The sequence below is a fragment of the Festucalex cinctus genome, chromosome 1, assembly GCF_051991245.1.
Source record: "Festucalex cinctus isolate MCC-2025b chromosome 1, RoL_Fcin_1.0, whole genome shotgun sequence".
NCBI lineage: Eukaryota > Metazoa > Chordata > Actinopteri > Syngnathiformes > Syngnathidae > Festucalex > Festucalex cinctus.
In genome coordinates this window covers 2,448,997-2,469,589 of record NC_135411.1, presented here as the reverse complement: position 1 = coordinate 2,469,589, position 20,593 = coordinate 2,448,997, and the positions used below count along the sequence as shown (strand labels likewise).

Sequence of the window (20,593 nt, the reverse complement as noted above, 5' to 3'; positions counted from 1 at the left end):
TGTAATTTACAACCAATTTATCTTTCTTTATTTAACATACATTTTATTGCATGTTCAGACACATTCGCTGCTTCCATTTCACAACACTTCAGTGATGCCACCAAGTCTTCTGTGGGTCAGTGGATAGATTGGCAGTGCAGTATCTCATTGAACAGTAAACAGGAGGTGAGGTTTCAAATCCAATCTCAGGCTGGTTGAATTTAAACTTCAGTCTTTTCATTTATAATTCATTCATAATTTCTCATATGTAATTTACAGCCAATGTATCTTTCTTTATTAATTTAACATACGTTTTATTTAATGCATTCTGGTTCAGCAAGACATCTCTCAATTACATTTCACACTTCAATGATAACAATAGCATTCTGCTATTAGCAGTCAGCTTAGCATTCAGCTATTAGCATTCGGCTTTCAGCATCCCACGCAATTTCTTCAGAAATTGCTTAGTCTAGTTATTATTATTATACTTATTATTATAGCATTTTATTCTCAACACTTTTTGCAATCAAACTACTCCTACATTATACTTCCGATTTACACCGTTCAAACTTCAACTTGCTGACAAAATTCACGCCTTTCGGGCTATTTATCGTTTGACTTCATATTACTTACAGTACTCGCATAATTTAATGTTAAAGATCCACTTTTCCCCATTCAGTTTTAATGGGACTGACACTGAATTTTTTCTAAGTCCCATTTTCCACGCCCACTTCCATACATACAACAGACCATCTTGACTTGCTTTCTGATATCCTCTTAGTGGCGCAGTTGGGAGAGTGCATGTACAGTTTACTCGGATTCGAGGAGTTTTGGCAGTGTTCTTCCGTGGTCTTGTGAGTGTCGCTGTTGTGCAATTGACTGAATTACGGTTTAAAAATAACATTGGGAAACATCTTCAGTGTTTCAACTGTAAACAAAAAAAAGATCACAATTTACAGGTTTCAAAAATGGGAAACAAATAAATGCCTCGGGAGAACAATGCCAAAATGCCGTTTTTGAAACTTGGCTGGTGACCGTTTTGAACCTCTGAAAGTTTGTGGGTGAAACACCGTAAAATTAAATTAGGGGGAAAAAAAGGTTGTCTTTTAGAATGATTTTATATACTTTTTGGAGATTCAAACCCACTTTTCAGGTTTGGAAACATTTTTTCAACGTTTTGAGAACGTTCAGCGTTTACAGGTTTCAAAAACGGGAAACAAATAAATGCCAAAATGGCAGTTCTATTTCGTCCCTCCCGACCGCCAGGTGGCGGTGCTGTAACCAGCACCTGAATTCCCCTTGTCGCGTTATGTGCCGAAAACCCCAAACCAGTAAACTTTACAGCAGGGGGCGCTGTTGAATCAGCGCCGTATTGAGAGAGAGTTTGACCAACTCGTTGCAGAACGACGACGCTAAATAATGTATTTAATTATTTTATTTAAATAAATAGATATAAATAATAATAAACAATAGATAAAAAAATATAAAATGGTAAAAAAATAATAAAGCAATAACAAAATAAAATAATAGTAATTAAGTAAATAATAATAAAATAAGTAACACAAAATAAAAATATAATAAAAAAATAAATAAATAATAGTAAAACAATAATATAAAATAATAAAACAATAAAAGAAATAAATAATAAAACAATCATAACGTAAATAAATAAAACATAAATATAAAAAAATAATTATATAAATCAATAATGAATTTTAGATTGGCTGGCAACCAGTTGAGGGTGTACCCCGCCTATACTGCCCGAAACCAAATGGGATAGGCTCCAGCACCCCCCGCGACCCTTGTGGGGAGTAAGCGGTCAAGAAAATGGATGGATGGATAATATAAATATCATAAAATCTATCAATTGATTCTTTCAAATGATTTATTTCCCTCTCTCGCCGATTGCATTCAACAGATGCACATGCACGACGCGCGCGCGGACGCCGGGGCGCGTGCTCAGCCTCGCGCACGCGCACCCGTGCCGAGCCGAGCCGCGCGCGTCACGCACATCAGCACGCACACGCAGCAGACTGAGAAGAAGAGCAGCCGGCAAGCCCCGCTCGCAAGTTCCGCTTTGCAAGGTAACCTCAATCCTCCTCCTCAATTGACCTCATCATCATCATCATCATCATCATCATCATCATGCAAATCTTTGACGCATTTTTCGCCTTTTTTTTTTTTTTTTTTTTTTGGGGACTCGCGCGCGCGCCGGACAAAAGATGCGCGACCGAAACGTGGACGTCAGAAATCGCACGGAAATTTGTCTTTTGAATACATTCAACACGCTGGTCGAGCAATTTGCTTCTTCTTGGAGTTTTTATTCTTTTTTTTTTTCCTCCTTTCGACGAGGGAACGTGCACGAGCGTGAGGGGGGGGGGGGAGAAAAAAAAAAGGGGCGTGTGCCGCGTACTGGTGGAGGGGCGGACACGCGCTTGACACGCGCTCCCGGCTTGTGGGAGGAATATTATTTTGTGGGGGAAAAAAATACAAATAAAAATACATATCGGCCCGATATATACTTAGTGGGCCAATAGTGCATCTCAAAATCCATTTTTAGTCATCGGGAATGAGTCGATGAGCAATCATTCACAAAAACTAAATAAATAAAAAAATAATAATAATTGAGATTTATGATATCGTCATCGGCCGTTGCCGCGTTCGTCGTCGGTTGGGAGCAACGCGCACGCGCCACACGCCAACTTTATTGGCGTCTGGATAGCGGTCCTTTGTTTGCGGGGACGCGCATGCGCATTGTGCGCAGGGTGTGGATGGGAGAGATGCCACCTTGCCTGGCGGGGGCGGGGTGGGGATGGGGGAGGGGGAGCGGGAGGGGGAGCGGGAGGGGGAGGGGGAGGGGTTACTCCAGCGAGAGAGAGAGAGAGAGACAGACACGCACGAGAATCTTTTTGTGGAGACGTATGAAAATGATTGTTCCGTTTTGCAGGCTCCTGATTGGTCAGTCTGTTTGTCTTGCTTTGAATTCAAAATGAGCAAAAAACGGTCAATAATTTTAGTCTGGACTCTTTTGAATGCATTGGTGCCTTGACATAAGTGTCTTCATTTTGTCTTTTTCTTTTGGTCTTGAGATAAGAGCAGAAATTTGAGGCACGCACGTGCTTCAGACCTCCCACCACTAGATGGCGATAGCATATCTCTCAACAATTGACTGCAACAAACCATTTTCTTAATTAATCAACCAATTTTTTTCCCCCCATTGTAATTGGGTTCAAGGAAGTTTTTGCATTTCCATGACTTTATTCAAAAACAGAATTTTTTTCTGCCCCTAAACTTGACAGTGCACAAAATGCACACAAAAAAAATTATTATGAATCATTCATCTCAAAATGAAAATATCAATAATAATGAAAATATAAATAAAAAATATTATTGTTTGTTTTAATTTCAATTAAAAGCAGATCTTATTTTGAAAATACCCAAAGCTAATCAACCTTATTTGACGGAGTCCGATAGAAATCGGACAATATTTCCTTTTGAGGGACTGAAATTGGAAGGTAAACAAGGTCCGTAAATTCTTAATCGGTTATCAGAACGTTTCTCGATTAATTTCACTGATGATTTATGTCCAGGGGCACTGTAAGGTGTATGCAATAACTAACTTGATTAGTTGCCAATTAATCTATGAATTGTTGCACTTTGACATTTGGATTCATTGAGTAGCAGTTAGTGAAGCTGATTGGCCATCTGCCAACGGACACCACAGAAGAAGATGATTCATGTGACTGTACCAATACAGTCACATTTTGGACAAATGTTCTTATCATTTTTCTCGAGACAAAATGCTCCCAAAACAATTTTTATGACGTTTTTTTTAATTGGATAAGGATAAGTGGAAGGGAATCGTGGCATTTCCTTTCATTTCTATGGGGACCGCTGATTTGAGATACAAGCGAGGTCACTGAATGAACTCAGCTCGCATTTCAAGGCAATACTGAATTCAGAACGCTGAGAAAGAAAAAAAAAACTGACTGGAAAGTTTTTCCCAATTATTTTTATTTTTAATTTTCTGTGTGCAAATGATGCTCATGCCTGAAGTCCTGTTTTCAAAAAAGTTCTTGATTTCAAGAGATACATTTCATGGCAGTCCAACGCGCAAATGTCTTCTCAATAACAAGATTTGATCAAAGTTGGGGTGGACAAAAATGGGAAACAAATCAAGATTTGCAATTCCTGGAGAAATTGCGTGTGAATGTTGAAATGTCAAGTGAAAAACGACTGCAAAGTGGAATGATTGGAATGACGTGAATGTTTTTTTTGTATGTGTCATTGAGAATGATGAGTGAGTTTTTGGTGGCAGCTTTATTTTGGAAAATATTGAAATTCTGGTCAATCAGAATTTGTCAAATTAAATAAGTGGAAAGTTTTGAACTTGAAATGGTGACAATGTGAATCTGTTTTGTCCAAAGTCTCTCATAATTAAAAAGGAGTTTTTTGTTTTTTTTGTAGGTATTTTAATGGTGAAAATGTAGAATTTTTGGTCAGTAGGATTTTTTTGGCAAGTTGAAAATCGTCCCCAAAGTAAATGAGCTGAATGATTTCAATTTCAATTGATAAAAAAATATAAATGTGTAATGTTGAATTGGAATGAAGATTTTGGTTGAAAAATGTTGAATTTGGGAAAACTATGAAAATTTGGAAGGAGAAACATACTAGCACTTATGGCGTGAATTTTTGGATTATGCTGAAGTTGGAGTGATGTGAATCGGACGGATTTTGTGGAAGGAGATGCGTGTCGAAAAAGATTTTGGTTGAAAAACGTTGAATTTGGGAAAACTATGAAAATTTGGAAGGAGAAACATACTAGCATTTATGGCGTGAATTTTTGGATTATGCTGAAATTGGAGTGATGTGAATGGGACGGATTTTGTGGAAGGAGATGCGTGTCGAAAAAAAATGTCAGGAATAAGATACGACAAGGTGAGTTTCGCCACAACTTTGTTGCTGGAAGCCAGCGACTTCGGCAAATGCATGATGGGAGACCAGTGAAATTTCAAATCTTGCATAATGCTAAAGACAAACAGTTTCATAAAAAAAAAAAAAATGAAAGAAAAGAAAACGTGACTTGCCCAATTTCCATGCGTTGTCCTTGAAACTCTGCGGCTACGATCCAATACGGATGTAACGATACCAAAACATCATGATACGATCTTGCCATATCAAGTTCACGATACGATAATTATCACGATATTGTGTGGAGGTTGGCGATACAAAAAAAGGTCACAATATTGTAAAAAAAAAAATGAGCGCCTGCGAAAAAAAACACTCAATATTGTGCTACCAACAATGCATATAAACAAGCTACAATCTCGAATAAGACTTAATAATGAGGCACTTTACTTGCTAATGCACGTACACAATTTCCCCCCACATATTGACTCGTTTCACAAGCATAGTACGTTCCTCTTCGTCTGACCATTAACATGGATTTTAAACATAGAAGGGCCAAAACATGCCGAGTGAAAATTAAACTGCACTACAAAAAAGCAACGGAGGGTGCGAGAACTGCACAAAGGGAAATCAAAGCTGCTTTTCATGCCGTGACGACGACGATATATTGTGGCAGTTTTAATATCGCGATATTGCCGTTATCGTTACATGCCGACTCGTATCGAAGTGCATAAACAATCCCAAGTACTCATGAAAGCCCTGCAAAACGGCTGCCAGCTCACAGGTCCATCTGGTGTATTGCGACGACGACGACGACTACGACGACGACGACACCTTGCGTGACAATTGTAAATTAAAAAAAAAAAAATCCCAAAAAATAAAACGCTCACCATGTGAAGACACATTTTTATAAATGTTTATTTAGAAAGGAACAGCAACACACACAAAAAAAATGGAATTTTGTGTGTAACATCGCAAAAGTAAATAAATAAATACAATTCCATAAATATTAAATCAAATATTCCTCAGCAATTGTGTGCTTCAAAAAGTCGAAACATCAAATCTGTTTTAAAACTTTAAAGTTGAAGATATAATACACAATTTTTTTTTTTATAGAAACGTATGCAAAATTGGGGCAATTGCTGGACCGATAAACACAAGTCAAAGTGCGCTGATGAATCTTGTTCACCTGAAGACTCGCGGCCATTTCCTCGCCACTCTTATCAGGCGCTCCCCCTAGTGGCCCGCCAAGGAATTGCTCAATAAGTCATGAACAATGGAGCCCTTCTAGTGGCTGTCTGGTAACGACAAATACCGCGATAATTGGCGTAAGCGTAACGATAATCTATCAGGAGACAAATGATCAGGATTTTATTTTTTATTTTTTATTTTCTTTAGAAACACACGTCACTCCAAAAAAAAGAATATCGTCACATTTCTAATGGCAACTAGCAGTCGTTCAAACGCTCATTTCAGTCCAATTGATTGGGGGGGGAAAAAAAATCAATGGCTGCCTTTACCGTTATTGATAAAAAAAAAAACAATATGAAAATGGCCGTTCTCGTATTCGTTTGAGGGTCTTTTGTTGTCGCTGCATGTCTGTGTTTGCTCTTCGGTATTTGCATAGTCACCCATTTTGATATTTATTTAACCAATCCTACAATAAAACTGTGACTTTGATGGGGCGCTTGATTGTGTGATTTATTTATTGATTGATTTATTGATTGATTTGCAATTTTTGCGTTGGCAGCCGTGTTTTACTCGCCAGCCCCTACCCCCCCCCCCCCTTTCAAAAATCACCATGGTAACGGCAGCACTGCGGTCACGTGATTGGCTCCTGTTCATTCATCCTGCTGCCTTGCCGCGTGTCGATCGGCGTGCGCATGCGCGCGTGTGCGCGTGTGCAGAAACGTGACAAGCTGGTCATGTGATCAACAGGCGTCCATCTTAATTCCAAATCAGGCGGCGTGTTGATCCAGTTCAGATGGTAATCAATAAATCTTTACAAAAATAAAATAAAAAATCATGCAGGATGGATGGATGGCCATTGTTATTTTAGTTATCAAAAACAAAAACAAAAAATGACATTTTAGGTTTGCTAAGCTGCATAAAAAAATGTTTCGTTAAGTTTTTACAGGATCTTTGATTGATTTAATTGCCATTTATGTATATATTTTTTAAAATGCTTTCTTTTCATTTGTTTTATGATAATAATTGCAATATATTTGAAATGAAGCCCCAAAAGATCTTGTATGAAAAGAAAATAATGAAGGACATGATTTGCATCATTGAAAAGTCAATTAGCAAAACAAACGTCAGAATCGTTTTCAGCTCATGTTTGTGTTTGCATTTTCTTTATTGTCAATTTCAAATAATTTCCAGATGGGACGGAAAGTTAATGAAATAATGGACAGATGAATTGACTATTAAAATAATAATAATTTGTTGCAGTGCAATTGTGAACTCGAGAATTGGATTTCTGGAGAAATTGCATGTGAAAGTTGAATGAAAATTTGCGGAATTGAAATATTTGAATCGGTGAAGCTGAATGTGCCATTGGGAATGTTTGGTGGATTAAATGTTGATTTTTTTTTTAGACGAAGAAAAAGTATTAGCCCTGAAGAGCAAGAATATTATGGAGTGTGCTATATTTAGAATGGATGTGGAAAAATCCCCACAAGTGATTCATGCAGAATTGATAAATTGCTGATTTTTCGGGGTCAATACGGTGATTTTTTATTTTATTTATTTTTATTCTTGCCATATATGAATTTTCACAATGTTGAAATTCCTCAAGTTGAATTGAATGAGTTGAAAGTTTGAATTGCAAATGGGAAGGATATAAAATGTGGTCACGTTGAAGCCGCCATTGGTAATAAATGGAAATATTTAGGTTGAGAAATGTTGACTTTCGGGAAAATTGTGGAACTTTTGGATTGAGAAAAATACAAGCACGCTTGGTGTGACTTTTTGGAGCATGTTGAAGTTGGAACGATGAGAATGGATTGAAAAATGTGGACAAAAAAAAAAAAGGTGTGAGGAATAAAATAGAATCTGCTCAATTGTGCTGCAGTTTCCCAACGGGAGTTTGTGACTCGTTGTTGACTTTTGACAGTGATGAGCTTGAAACAGGAAGTGGATTGAGTGGATGACGTGCAGTCAGCTGCTGTTTTAACATGTGGCGATGATGAAGCAAAACGTCTGCGCAACACGCTGATAGTGATAGATTTTTCAGGGCCGATGCCGATACCGATTATTAGTTGTCAAGGAGGCCGATAACCGATATTTCAAGCCGATTTTCATTTGCAGTAAAAGAGAAAATAATAGCATAAAAAAATAATAATTGCCTTTTCTTTTAATTTTAAACATATAAACAATAGACAGCTTTGTTTAATTAAAAATTCTAACAGAAATTGTAGAAATTGTAGGGAACTTCCAGGGTCATCAGCTTGTGTTAAGCTAAATTCAAAACTAAGCAAGTAAATAAATAAATAAATAAATAAATAAGTTTCCTACTGTAAATAAAGTTTTCCATAATTTCTAAATGTGTTTTTTTTTTTTTTTTTAAGCATTTTTAGTATTTTTTGGGGGGGTTTGCAGTGACTAAATAAATAAATAAATATTTTTCTAAAGTTTCCTACTGTAAATAAAGTTTTCCAAAATTTCAACAATTTTTAAATTTAATTTTTTTGTAATTATTATTATTATTTTTTTTTTATAAATTAAAAAGTGTTGGGACTTCCCAGTGTCAGCAGTGACAAATGTATGCAAAATTAAATGCATTTAATTTTGGGTTTTCGTCAGGGTTCAAAAGATCTTCGCAGACAGTGACAAATTGTCTGAATATGTTTGAAATGTATTTGCAACAAGTAAAAAATGTCTGTGCACATCTTGCAAATCCTGATAAAACATTTGCTGCGTTCGCAAGCATTCACTGTTAGGTGCGATTCCAGCTTTTATCGGCCTTCAGTTTCGTAAAAAGGCTGATGCCGATATTGGTCAACATGTCAAATATCGGCACCGATAATCGGCCCGGACGATAATCGGTCTATCCCTACACGCTGATAAACACTCGAGGAAGTCAAAGGGACAAATTGAATTTATTTATACGCTCTGTCACCAAGCCGAAACATTAGCGACATTAGCCGAGGAAACAACTTCCTGCCTCCTTCTGCAATTTCAGATCGCTACCTATCTTTGCCAAAAAAAAATATATATATTAGAGGTGTCAGGCGATTACAATTTTTAATCGTAATTAATCGCATGACTTCCATAGTTAACTCATGATTAATCACACATTTATCCCCGGTTTTAAATGTACAATAAAATGTACAATAAGATATTTTTTCGTACTCGTGTTAAAATAAGAGTAGGGGCAAAAATGTGAAACTAATCGAAATATGGCTGTATCTTTTAGTCGTTAATACAGTCATTTCATAATAATTCATAAAATTTAGTTCAAATTAAAAAGATGAATGAGTCATCTTATCTTTAAAATTTGCGAAATTCTGCACATTTTTAAAATTGCAAAATATAACTTGACTCCAGTCTCCACAAATACATGCATATTATTATTATTATTATTATTATTATTATTATTATTATTATTATTATTATTATTATTATTATTATTATTATTATTTTCTAGATTTTGAGGTGGACCTGTCTGCTATGTTGCATTTGGAATTCCCCCAGTACAGACGTTCCAAATATGCAAGTTAGATTAATTGCGCGTGAAAAAAAAAAAAAAAGTCGTGGTGTTCATAGAACTTTAAATTAGCTCAAAATTCATGCACTAATTTCGACAGCCCTAATATATATCTAAACATTCTTCAGTCTAGCTGGAGAGCTGGAAGGCTTTCGTTGCGCCTTGCAGGAGGTCTGGCGCCAGTGCAACAGCGCCCCCTCTGCCTCGCTGTGCGCGCCACCTGTCGTATGGTCCTTGTTGACGAGCGTGCGACCGCTCGCTCGCTCGCTCGCCTGTTAACGATTAAACAAAAGGGGAACAATGGGAATGTTTTTCTGAGCCGCCAGGTTCCACGTAGGATGGGGCAAATTTATTTGCCTTTTGAAATCTACCCCACCACAACTTCTGTTTACATTCTACTTACCATAACAACATGGCGCTCGTTTACAAAAGCAAAGTTTGAAAAAACAAACAAACAAAAAAAAAAGCTTCACCTTTCAGTATATTCAGAGATATGTTTGAAGTTAAGAGGATAAAACACGTGCAAAAACTGAATTGTGGACATGTTTTTGCAGTTTAGAGTGCCTCGTTGTGGGTTGTGAGTGCACGCACATCACAGTGAAAAAGCCAAAGAGTGAAGTCAAAATGTTTGGAATTTAAAGTACAGCAGCATGTGGCTTCAGGATGGGGCGGCCATTTTAGAGTGCATCGTTGTCAGCCATGAGTGTGTGAGAGAATGCGGAAGAGTGTGGCATTCAAAAAAAATAATAATAATAATTACTTTGTAATTTTAACATAATTTATCCTTCAATGTCCGTCATAGGCATTCAAAATCTTAGCATTCATCTTTCAGCATTCCCACGCAATTTCTCCCCAAATTGCACTTAATGTCAACAAATTGTTTCTTTCAAATGTATTTTTGTGGAACGCAAATAATTGAGTGTAAAAGTGTTGCCATGGCAACGCCACCATCAAAAGTCAACATCCAATCGTAACATTTGCTTGGTCGCGACACGTCAATCAGGAACTGCCGGAATGTCGTTTCGCCGCCGTTCGCTAGCTCGTCGTCCTCTTAGCGGTTAGCATTAGCATCTTTCCATGCGTCAAAAGTGCAAATTCCCGCAACACGGCTTCTTCAAAGTCCGCCTTTGACACACAAACTCAACCCTGACATTGACGAGCGACCGGTCCGGTCAGCTGGAACAGATTCCGGCTTACCGGCAACCATAACAAGCACCGTGGAGGAAATAAATTCATACATAAATAAATAAATAAATACATACATAAAAAGCTGGCTGGATGATTTCATTGTAGGTAAGAAAAAGAAAAAAGAAAAAAAGACAAACCTGCGAGGTTGTCAGTGAGTCGTCGCTGCACTGCAGGAAGTGTGTCACCTCCTCCTCTTCGTCCTCCTCTTCATCTTCTCGGGGTTATTTGGAGTTCAGCGCCGCCGCCGCCGCCGCGACCGTCTCGTCGTCTGGCTTTTTGCCCGAGCTCGGCGCCACTGGCGGGACCGAAACGTGACCGAGATGCGATTGGACGCCCGTTTCGAGGACAAGAAACAATCGCGATTGAGATGTTCAGTCTTCCCTGGTTTTCCGCTGGGGTTCGGTTTAAAAAAATAAAATAAAATAAAATAAAAAAAATACCCGCCATAAATGAAATGAAAGTAGTTAGCTTTATGTTTCACATTTATTATAAATGTTTTAAGGCACACCTCAACACAAAGTTGATACACTTTTCTTATCTCTTCATTCTCCATGTTAAAACTTTCATACATTTTAAAATCGGTACACAAAACTGTAAAAAAATACAAAAATAATGTCATTTGCAAACATTGATTATTGCTCGAAACGGAACAGCATCACATCAATTGGGTGCAATTAAGCAATTATTAATTGAACGCAAATGACTTTAGTTTGATCTAAAGTCCCGTCGAGGTGTTTTTTTTGAAAGCGAAATTTACCAGCGAGTCATTTTGGAACAACAACAGCAGGCGCAGGAAATGTCGTGCATCGACCGCATCACTGACCTGCATATATATATATATATATATATATATATATATATATATATATATATATATATATATATATATATATATATATTAGGGATGTAATGATATCCAAACGTCTCAATGCAATACTACGATATGAAGGTAACGATACAATAATGACGATATTGTGGGGATGTTGGCGATACAAATAAAGGTCACAATATTATAAAAAAAAAAAAAAGAGAGCTCAAAAAAACAAATGGTGCTTTTGTACATAACAATACATACATGACTGTCTCCGAAAATGTGAATATTGTGGTAAAGTTCATTATTTTCTGTCATGCAATTAAATAAGCAAAAATGTCACACATTCTGGAATCATTGCTAATCAACTGAAATATTGCAAGCCTTTTATTGTTTTAATATTGCTGATTATGGCATTTTTTTTACTTGGTCTGAGGAAATATTCTAATATTTTGAGATCAGATATTTGGCTGAAAAAGCCATAATCAGCAATATTAAAACAATAAAAGGCTTGCAATATTTCAGTTGATTTGTCATGAATTTATGGCATTTTGCTTATTTAATTGCATGACAGAAAATAATGGACTTTTTCATCATATTCACATTTTCTGAGACCGTCGTGTATAAACAACCTTCAATCTCTAATAACGCTTAATATTGAGGCACTTCACTTGCTAACGCATGCGCACTGAGTTCATCCACAATTTGAATAGATTTGAAACATAGAAGGGCCAAAACATGCCTTGTGAAAATTAAACTACACTAAAAAGATAGTAAAAAGTAAAAAAAAAAATGCACAAATGGAAATCAAGCTGACTTTTTGAACAGATGTGCTGCTTTTAATAGTGTGACATGGCGACGACGACGAGATATTGTGGCAGTTTTAATATCGAAATATCACGATATTGCCGTTATTATGAACAAAAACAAGTAGAAATGAGCCCTTCTCTTCATCTTTTGTGGGTTATTTGGAGTTCAGCGCCGCCGCGACCCGTCGTGTCGTCTCGTCTGTCTTTTTGCCCGAGCTCGGCGCGACCGCAACGTGACCGAGATGCGATTGGACGCCCGTTTCGAGGCTTCCATGCAAAAAGGTTGACTTGACAAAAGCAGATCAAAACGAGCAAACGAATTCTTTTCAAGTTTTCCCTCGTGACGAGCGACTTGACTTTGAATTGAAGTTGGCCTCACCTATCCTGTCAATTTTACAATTGTAATTATTTCTATTAGTGCTGAATTATTATTTCTTAGTTACGAGGGATGTAACAATAACAGCAATATTGTGATATTCAAACTGCCACAATATATCATCGTCGCCGTCATGTCACAATATTAAAAGCAGCACATCTGTTCAAAAAGTTGGGTTGATTTCCATTTGTGCACTTCTAGCACCCTCTGGTGGCTAGTTTTTTTTAGTACAGTTTAATTTTCACAAGGCATGTTTTGGCCCATCCATGCTAATGATCAGATGAAGGGGAACGTAATTTGTTTGTTGTAGGAACTCAATATGTGCTTGCAATATAGATTATATTTCTATATTTTTATATATAATATTTTGATGTTTTTCATTGCTGTTGTGCTTGGGTTTTTTTGGATGATTTTTTTTGAAACAATATTTTTGTATCTCCAACCTCCATACAATATCGTGATAATCATCGGATTGTGATCTTCGTATCGTGATACCGTATCGTGATGCTTGGATATCGTTACATCCCCATAAGTTGCACATAATAAAAATTCAAAAAATGCTAGTTCCGCTACCATAACAAAACGTGCTTTTCCATATCTTGTGATTTCTGTGACAGAACCTCATTTACTAAGGATTAATTTTAATAATCAAATAAAATATTTGACCACATTTCGGTTTGTGTTATTGTTTGAAATATTCGTTTATCTAAAAAAATAATTTGTGATTTACTTCATGTGATTAATTGCATTATTTAGATATTTACTATGCAAATAGGGCGATTTTTTTCGATGTCCAAATCATTTCTAATATGTAATGCCATCTTTGCAGTAGCACGAATCAAGAAGCCTCCTCCGAACACGACAAACCAGCAGCATCGAATCTAAAAACAGGAAGTAGAATTACGGCGCCGATCGATTGCTCGTTTGGAACTCGAGCCGATTTTTCCGTAACCGACAAATAATCATTGTGGACGTTTTCCAACGATACGTTTTCCATCTCGATTCTCCAACCGCGAGTCTTATCGATTGACGGCATCCGGCGCCGATCGACGGCTGACGGATGGCGGCGAGGAATGGCGAAGGGATCAGAAGCAGCCGCTGGCGTTATTGATCCACGTGATGGATCCCGTCGGGTGCGAGACGGCAGGAAGACGAACGTCCTCGGTGGACGCGTCCGTCCATTGATGATGTCGTACGTTGACTCATTCGCTCACGGCCATTTTCGTGTTCTATTGCTATAAAAACATGGAACCGACCGAAAGACAAATAAATGTGTCTCTTCTTTTATCAGGCAAGGAAAGTATGGAATGCGATCTTTCATGTGGTAACCATTTAGTATATGTAGCAAAAGAACACACAATTCTGTTTGCTTCGAAAAATGATTTCAAACGCTCGAAATCCGCTGGCATTGGGGATTGTTTTTTGCTAACGAGTTAATGCTATGTGGTGTTTGTTGATGTGAGGAACGATCTGTAATTACTGTGGTTAAACAGCCCATCAGAGAATTCCATGTCAGTACTGGTACTCGCATGTCAAGCCACAACCAATCAGATCGATTCTACAATCTATAAAAGCCGTCTGAAGAATGTGCGTGTTAATATATTCGTCAATATCTGAAGACAACAGCATGAAATCTGAGTGTCAAGATGGGCAGCGACTTTAAACTGGACCGGCAAATTGCCGCATTTTTTTTTCATCTTAGACAGCTGCATGGAACCTATCAAAAGAAAGATGAAAGTCTCTTCTTTCATCAGGAAAAAAAAAAAAGTATGTTTCTATCTGTTTCCGTTTTGCAGCAATTAACACTGGAAGAGTGCAAAGTTTCATCGGTTTTCACAAATCGATTTAAAATTGTAAGCAATTGAGCTTTTTTTTTTCTACATGGCCCTGGTTGATCTCCTTTGGTCTGCTGCCACCTGCTGGCCGTTTGTGTAATAACTACCATTTCTGCAACCGTTCGAAAGGCTGCATCAAAGCCTTCTGGATGCTCTAGCATAAAAATAAAAACAACGTATAAATACGTCTTTGGGACACTTAGAATATATAAAAAAAACATATTTATACGTTATTGGGAGCAAATAAGTTAAAAGGGTTATTGCCTGCATGTAAACGTAATCACAGGAGTGGCAGTCAGACAAATGTCGTATTTTAAAGGGAAATTAGACGGATCCCAGATTGAACAGATTTAACACTTGAGCGGGAATTAGACTTGTCCACTCTGTCGCAACAGATCGAACTTGACGTTTGATTGCCTGAAAAGACGGGAGCCAAAATTGGATTGATCACGTATGTCGCAAGAAAAGGGAATCAAAGCGATACCTAGCGAAACGTACTTCCAATAAAAGTCCTTTTGAAGCGCGTGTTTGTTGTCCCCGTGCGTCATCGTCGTCCGTGTGTGCGCTCGGAGCAAAAGAACAAAAAGACGCCTGATAAGGATTGTGGAATGCAAACACAGCTGATAACACAAAGTCGTTAGCGGTTCGTGCTAACAATGCGAAAGCTTGCTAAAGGCTGCTCGGCCAATGACATCGCTGGATTCCCCGTTTGCTTCGATCGTTCCATTCGATGACGTCGTTGATTTCACGTTTCACTCAAACAAAAACGCAGCATGGCAGAAGATTCCACGTTCCATAAATTCCTCGCGATTTGGAGGAATTATGGAGGAATTTCGTTGAAGCGAGTTGAAGAGCGACTACTCAAATGTACTCATAACTGGTATCGGTCGTGTGTGAGTGTTTCATTCGTGTGAGTTCCCTTGAGTGATGTGTGAGAGGGGCTCTGGGTGGCGGAGTGGACCCATCACTTATCTTTGATGCCGGTTGGTGTGCGTTCACTTCCCCAACTGGGAGACCACGTTTGTTTTTATGTGAGTGTTTGTGTGAGTGTAAACAAAATAAAAATACAAAATAAAGTGATTTGTGAGAGTGTTTATTTTGAACGTGAGAGCCGTTATGTAATGTGTGAGAGTGTTTTGGTCACGTGTAAGAGTCTTCTCGTGTTTGAAAATGTCTCATTATATTGTGAGAACATTATTATTATTGTGAGAGTTTTGTGTGTGCGGTGTGAGAGGCCTTTTGAAGGCGAGAGCGCGCGTGAGACGCACACAGGCGGCCGTTGTGCGCCGGCGACGGCGACGGCGGCGCAGCGGCCTGACCAGTACGGTCCCGCCGCGTTTTGCATTCCGCGTGTCACGCGGCTGGCGCGTTCGTCGCGCGTTCCGACGGCGTCGCCTCATTTTTGCGTTTACGTTACGTGATGCTAACGACGTGACGCTCGCACGAGTTGATGATCACGCGTGTTCACTCCCACATTTTGTTACATGACTGTCGGGTTTGTCACGCTGACGTCTCGTTGACGACTGGCGTGTTTATGACATGCTACGTTTATGTCATGTTTGTTTATGTTTATGTTTATGTTATGTAATGTTATGTCTTATGTTTTGTTTATGACGTTTATGTCATGTTTCGTCGCGCGTTCCGACGGCGTCGCCTCATTTTTGCGTTTACGTTACGCGACTCTCACGTTTTGTTACGTTATGCTAACTACGTTTATGTCATGTTTGTTTACGTCATGTCTGTTCCATGGGTCGATTGTCATGTCTGTTGCCGATATGTCACATCATAATGTTCACGTTAACGACACGTTATGTTTGCGTCACGTGACTTGCACGTTCCTTTCATGTCACTTTTTTTTTACCATTACTGTCACAATTGTCACATGCTTGTTACAAGTTTGTCATGTCACGTGACACTCATGTTTACTACATGCCAAATTTGCGTCACTTGACGTCACATGTTCCATTTATTTCTTTTTTTTTTCCCGCCAAGACTGTCACGTGACTCATGTTTTTGACTTGTTCACGTGGCATGACAATGACAACATAACATGTTTGTTACATGTTGACTCCATGTTAAGTTTGTGTCACATGACGTGCCACATGACTCTTTTTTTTTTTTTTTTTACAAGACCGTCACGTGACTCATGTTTTTGACCAGTTCACATGGCATCATTATATTAACTCATTTGCTCCCAAAGACGTATTTATACGTTTTTATTTATTATTGATTTTTTTTTTTATGCTAGACCATACAAAAGGCTTTGATGCAGCCTCTAAACCGAAGAGAATGGTTGAAGCAATGGTAGTTATTACAAAAACGGCCAGCAGGTGGCAGCAGAGTATAAGAGATCCACCAGGGCCATGTTGCAAAAAGCTCTTTTCCCCACCGTTTTAAACAGATTTGTGAATAATGATGAAACTTGGCTATATTTCTAATGCTAATTGCTGCAAAACGGAAAAGATAGAAAAATTTCTTTTGGTAGGTTTCATGTTTTTATATCAATAGAACACAATTATCTGGGGGCCTTGCAAAATCAGTCAAAATCCAGTAAAACAGCCGGAAACGAAGTCAAAATGGCTGCCAGTCAATGAGTGAACATGTTTGTTACATGTTGACTCAAAGTTTGTGTCACATGACTGTCACACAGGTTCCATTTTCATTTTTTTTTATTTACAAGTCTGTCACGTGACTCACGTTTTTGACTCCTTTATATGGCGTGATTATATTATTAACATAACATGTTTGTTACATGTTTAGTCCATGTTGAGTTTGTGTCACATGACTGTCACGCACGTTCCATTTGTCAACTCCTTCTTTGCCACGACTCGTGCTTTTCACTGGGTTACATCACAATGATCACATGTTGACTCCACGTGACATGCCGCTTAATCGTTTCTGTTTATTACATGTTACGTTTGTGTCACCCGATGTTTTGTTACAATTTGACGTTGACGTCACATGACACAACGGCCACCTGACTCTCCCGCGGTCGTCAAATCCAATCCGACTTTATTCACACAGAACGTCGCACACGTTTGTCTCCAAGCAACAAGCGTCCAATCGCGTTTGCTGATGTGTCGTTGTTGTGCGCGCAGACGCCCGACGTCCGTCCGCCATGGGAGGCAAACTGAGCAAGAAGAAGAAGGGCTACAACGTCAACGACGACAAGGCCAAAGAGCAGGACGCCAAGGCGGCAGAGGGCGCCGCCGCCGCCGCCGACGACAACCAGGCGGCCAAGGACATCAAAGACGAGAGCGCCGCCAACGACGCCAACGACGCGGCGCCCGCCAAGGAAGTGACGCCCACCGCCAAGGAGCCGGAGAAAGCGGCCAACGCCGAGCCCAAAACGGACGGCGAGCCCGCCAAGGTCCAGGAGACGGCCGCCGCCCCTAAGGAGGCCGCCGCCCCCGCCGCCGTCAAAGATGAGGCCGACGCCAAAAAGACTGAGGCCCCCAAAGCTGAGGCGGACCCCAAAGCCGGCGACGCCCCCAAGGAGACCCCCAACTCGACGGCGGCCCCCGAAGCTCCGCCCAAAGACGCCACCGAGGCGCCAAATAAGGAGCAAAGCGTCGTTGCTCAAGATTGATTGGTGCACAGCCACGGCAAAGCCACGCCCACTTTTGGACAATAACAACAAGAATCAAGAACGACCAAACGACAAAACTGCCCGATGCAAATTATGATTCATATTGTTCTGATGAACTTCGCCAGCTGCCCGCACGTCGTCACGCGCCGTCACATGATCACTTTGGCCACGCCCCCTCACAGAAACTTTCTTCCAGTAGCTCAAAAATAGTCAAAGATTTCTTAAATAGTCAAAAAGTAGATTTTGTACTAAAAAAAAAATATATCAAACAAACGGAAAACATTTTTGTAACATTTCTACGCTGGTTTGGAACCTGATCTTTAGTACTCCATGTAACTCTGCTCACAATCTAAATCTGGCTTAGTTTTAATCTGGTTCAGGCCTAGTTTGAGTCTGGTTCCAATCTAGGACCAGATAGGTTCTAAATTGGTTATGATTTGGTCCTGAACTGGGTCTAGTTCTGGTCTGAGTCTAATCCATGACTCCCCAATTCTGGTCCTCGAAAGCCGGAGTCCAGCAGGTTTTAGATCTTGCCGTCCTCCAACTCAGCTGATTTCTTTAATCAGCTCATCAGCAAGCTCGACAGAAGCCTGATAATGATCTGATCTTGCAAATCAGGTGTGTTGGAAGACAGAAATATCTAGAACCTGGTGGACTCTGGCGCTCGAGGACCAGGACTGGGGAAGCCTGGTCTAGTTTAATTCCGGTCAGGCTCCTGGTTGGTGGCGATTTTTGACTAATTTGGAAGTAGTCTGGTTCTGAAATGGTCCTTGTCTGGTCATAGTTTAGTTCGGCACTACCGCCAATCGGCACTAGTCTAATCCTGGTCTGCATGTGAACAATCTGGTTCTAAATTAATTATTGTCTGGTAGTCCAGTCTAGTTCTACTCTGGTACTTGACTGGTCTGGGAATAGTCTGGTTCTAATTTTGAACTGGTCGGGTCTGAGTATAGTTCTGGTCTTGCTCTAAATTGGTTTTAATCTGGTACAAGTCTGGTCCTGGTCAGGTTTCAGTTTAATACCAGTCTGGTACTAGATTAGTTCTGGTCTGGTCTTAATCAGGTTCTGGACTAGTGTAATTCGGGTGCTGATCTGATTCTAGTCTGGTTCTGAACTGGACCTGATCTGGACAAGTGTGGATGTAAATTGGTACAAATCTCATACTAGTCTGGGTCTAGTTCTCTTCTTGCTCTAAATTGGTTTTAACCTGGTACAAGTCCGGTCCTGGTCAGGTTCCAGTTTAATACCGGTCTGGTACTAGACTAGCTCTGGGCGGTCTTAATCAGATTCTAGATTAGTATAAATTCAGGTGCTGATCTGATTCTAGTCTGGTTCTTAACTGGACCTGGCCTGGATAAGTGTGGATGTAAATTGGCACTGTGCTCGTACTAGTCTGGGTCTAGTTCTGATCAGGTTCTAGACTAGTGCAGGAATAGTGTGGAAGAAGTCTGGTTCAATCTTGGCCCTGGTCTGGTACTACTGTAGTTTGGTATTACACTAATAATGGGACTCATTTGGTTCTGAATTCGTTCTGATCTGGTTCTGTTCAACAAAGAAGAGAGCAAACATCCGAACTGGGATGTCTCAAGGTTTTGGATGCCAAATGATAAAGAGGGGGGGGAAAAAGCTTGTTTCTATGGCAACTGTTCTGATGCAACCCGTCATCCGTCACCTCCCACAAGCCCTGCGTGCAAACGCATGTGCAAGACGGGCACATGCGTGTGGAGATGAAAGTTTGAGGACACGTTGTCTTGCTCCTGAATGACAAATTGTCCTCAAACTTCTGACCACATCGCGGTCGTGACAGACGTGTGCTCGCGCGTTCTGGCCTTCCTTCGCTTCGCACGTGCGTGCCGGTCTCCGTCTTTTGTGTCCGCTGGGGAAAAGCTGGCCGTGCGTTTCCACGACAACCGTGTGTCTTCATCCCAGCCGGCGGCGTTCGCTCCTGGTCCACGAACAACCCAGAAGATGACGAAATTCAAGTTTCAAAGTTGTATGTTTACTTGTTGAAATGGTGGAACAGTCGTAATAAAAAAAAAAAAAGTAGCCCATGACTTTTTGTTGTTTGTGGTTTCCGTGACAACGCAGCTCATCCATTCACGGAGGATGCCGACGGTGGTTCCAACATATTGTCAACAGTCACAAACAGATACCGCCGTTAGCGATGCTAGCATTGTTAGCATCACTAGTGTGATTATCATTGATAGCATTGTTCGTGTCACTACCATTGTTATGACGCTGGCATTGTTAGCATCGCTAGTGTTGTGGTCACTGATAGCATTGTTAGCATCGGTAGAATTGTCAGCATTGTTAAGGCTAATACCATTGTTAGCACCACTACTCGTTAGCACTGATAGCATCGTTAGTGTCATCACTGATAGCATTGTTAC

At 39.7% G+C, this 20,593-nt stretch overlaps 1 protein-coding gene across 1 annotated transcript; it reads left to right on the top strand.

Annotated features, from left to right (window-relative positions):
- Positions 1-1,893: 1,893 nt before the first annotated feature.
- On the top strand, positions 1,894-20,251 carry basp1 (brain abundant, membrane attached signal protein 1). Its single transcript, XM_077507339.1, has 2 exons — positions 1,894-2,063; positions 17,713-20,251. The coding sequence occupies exons 1-2, from the start codon at positions 1,898-1,900 to the stop codon at positions 18,201-18,203; spliced, it is 657 nt and encodes a 218-aa protein (XP_077363465.1). The 5' UTR covers positions 1,894-1,897; the 3' UTR covers positions 18,204-20,251.
- The last annotated feature ends 342 nt before the right edge of the window (positions 20,252-20,593 follow it).

Bases quoted from the DNA above. Each gene is read 5' to 3' on its own strand.
- basp1 (XM_077507339.1), top strand. From the start codon at position 1,898: ATGCACATGCACGACGCGCGCGCGGACGCCGGGGCGCGTGCTCAGCCT. The intron at 2,064-17,712 runs GTAACCTCAATC...TTGTGCGCGCAG, and splicing joins CGCAAGTTCCGCTTTGCAAG to ACGCCCGACGTCCGTCCGCC.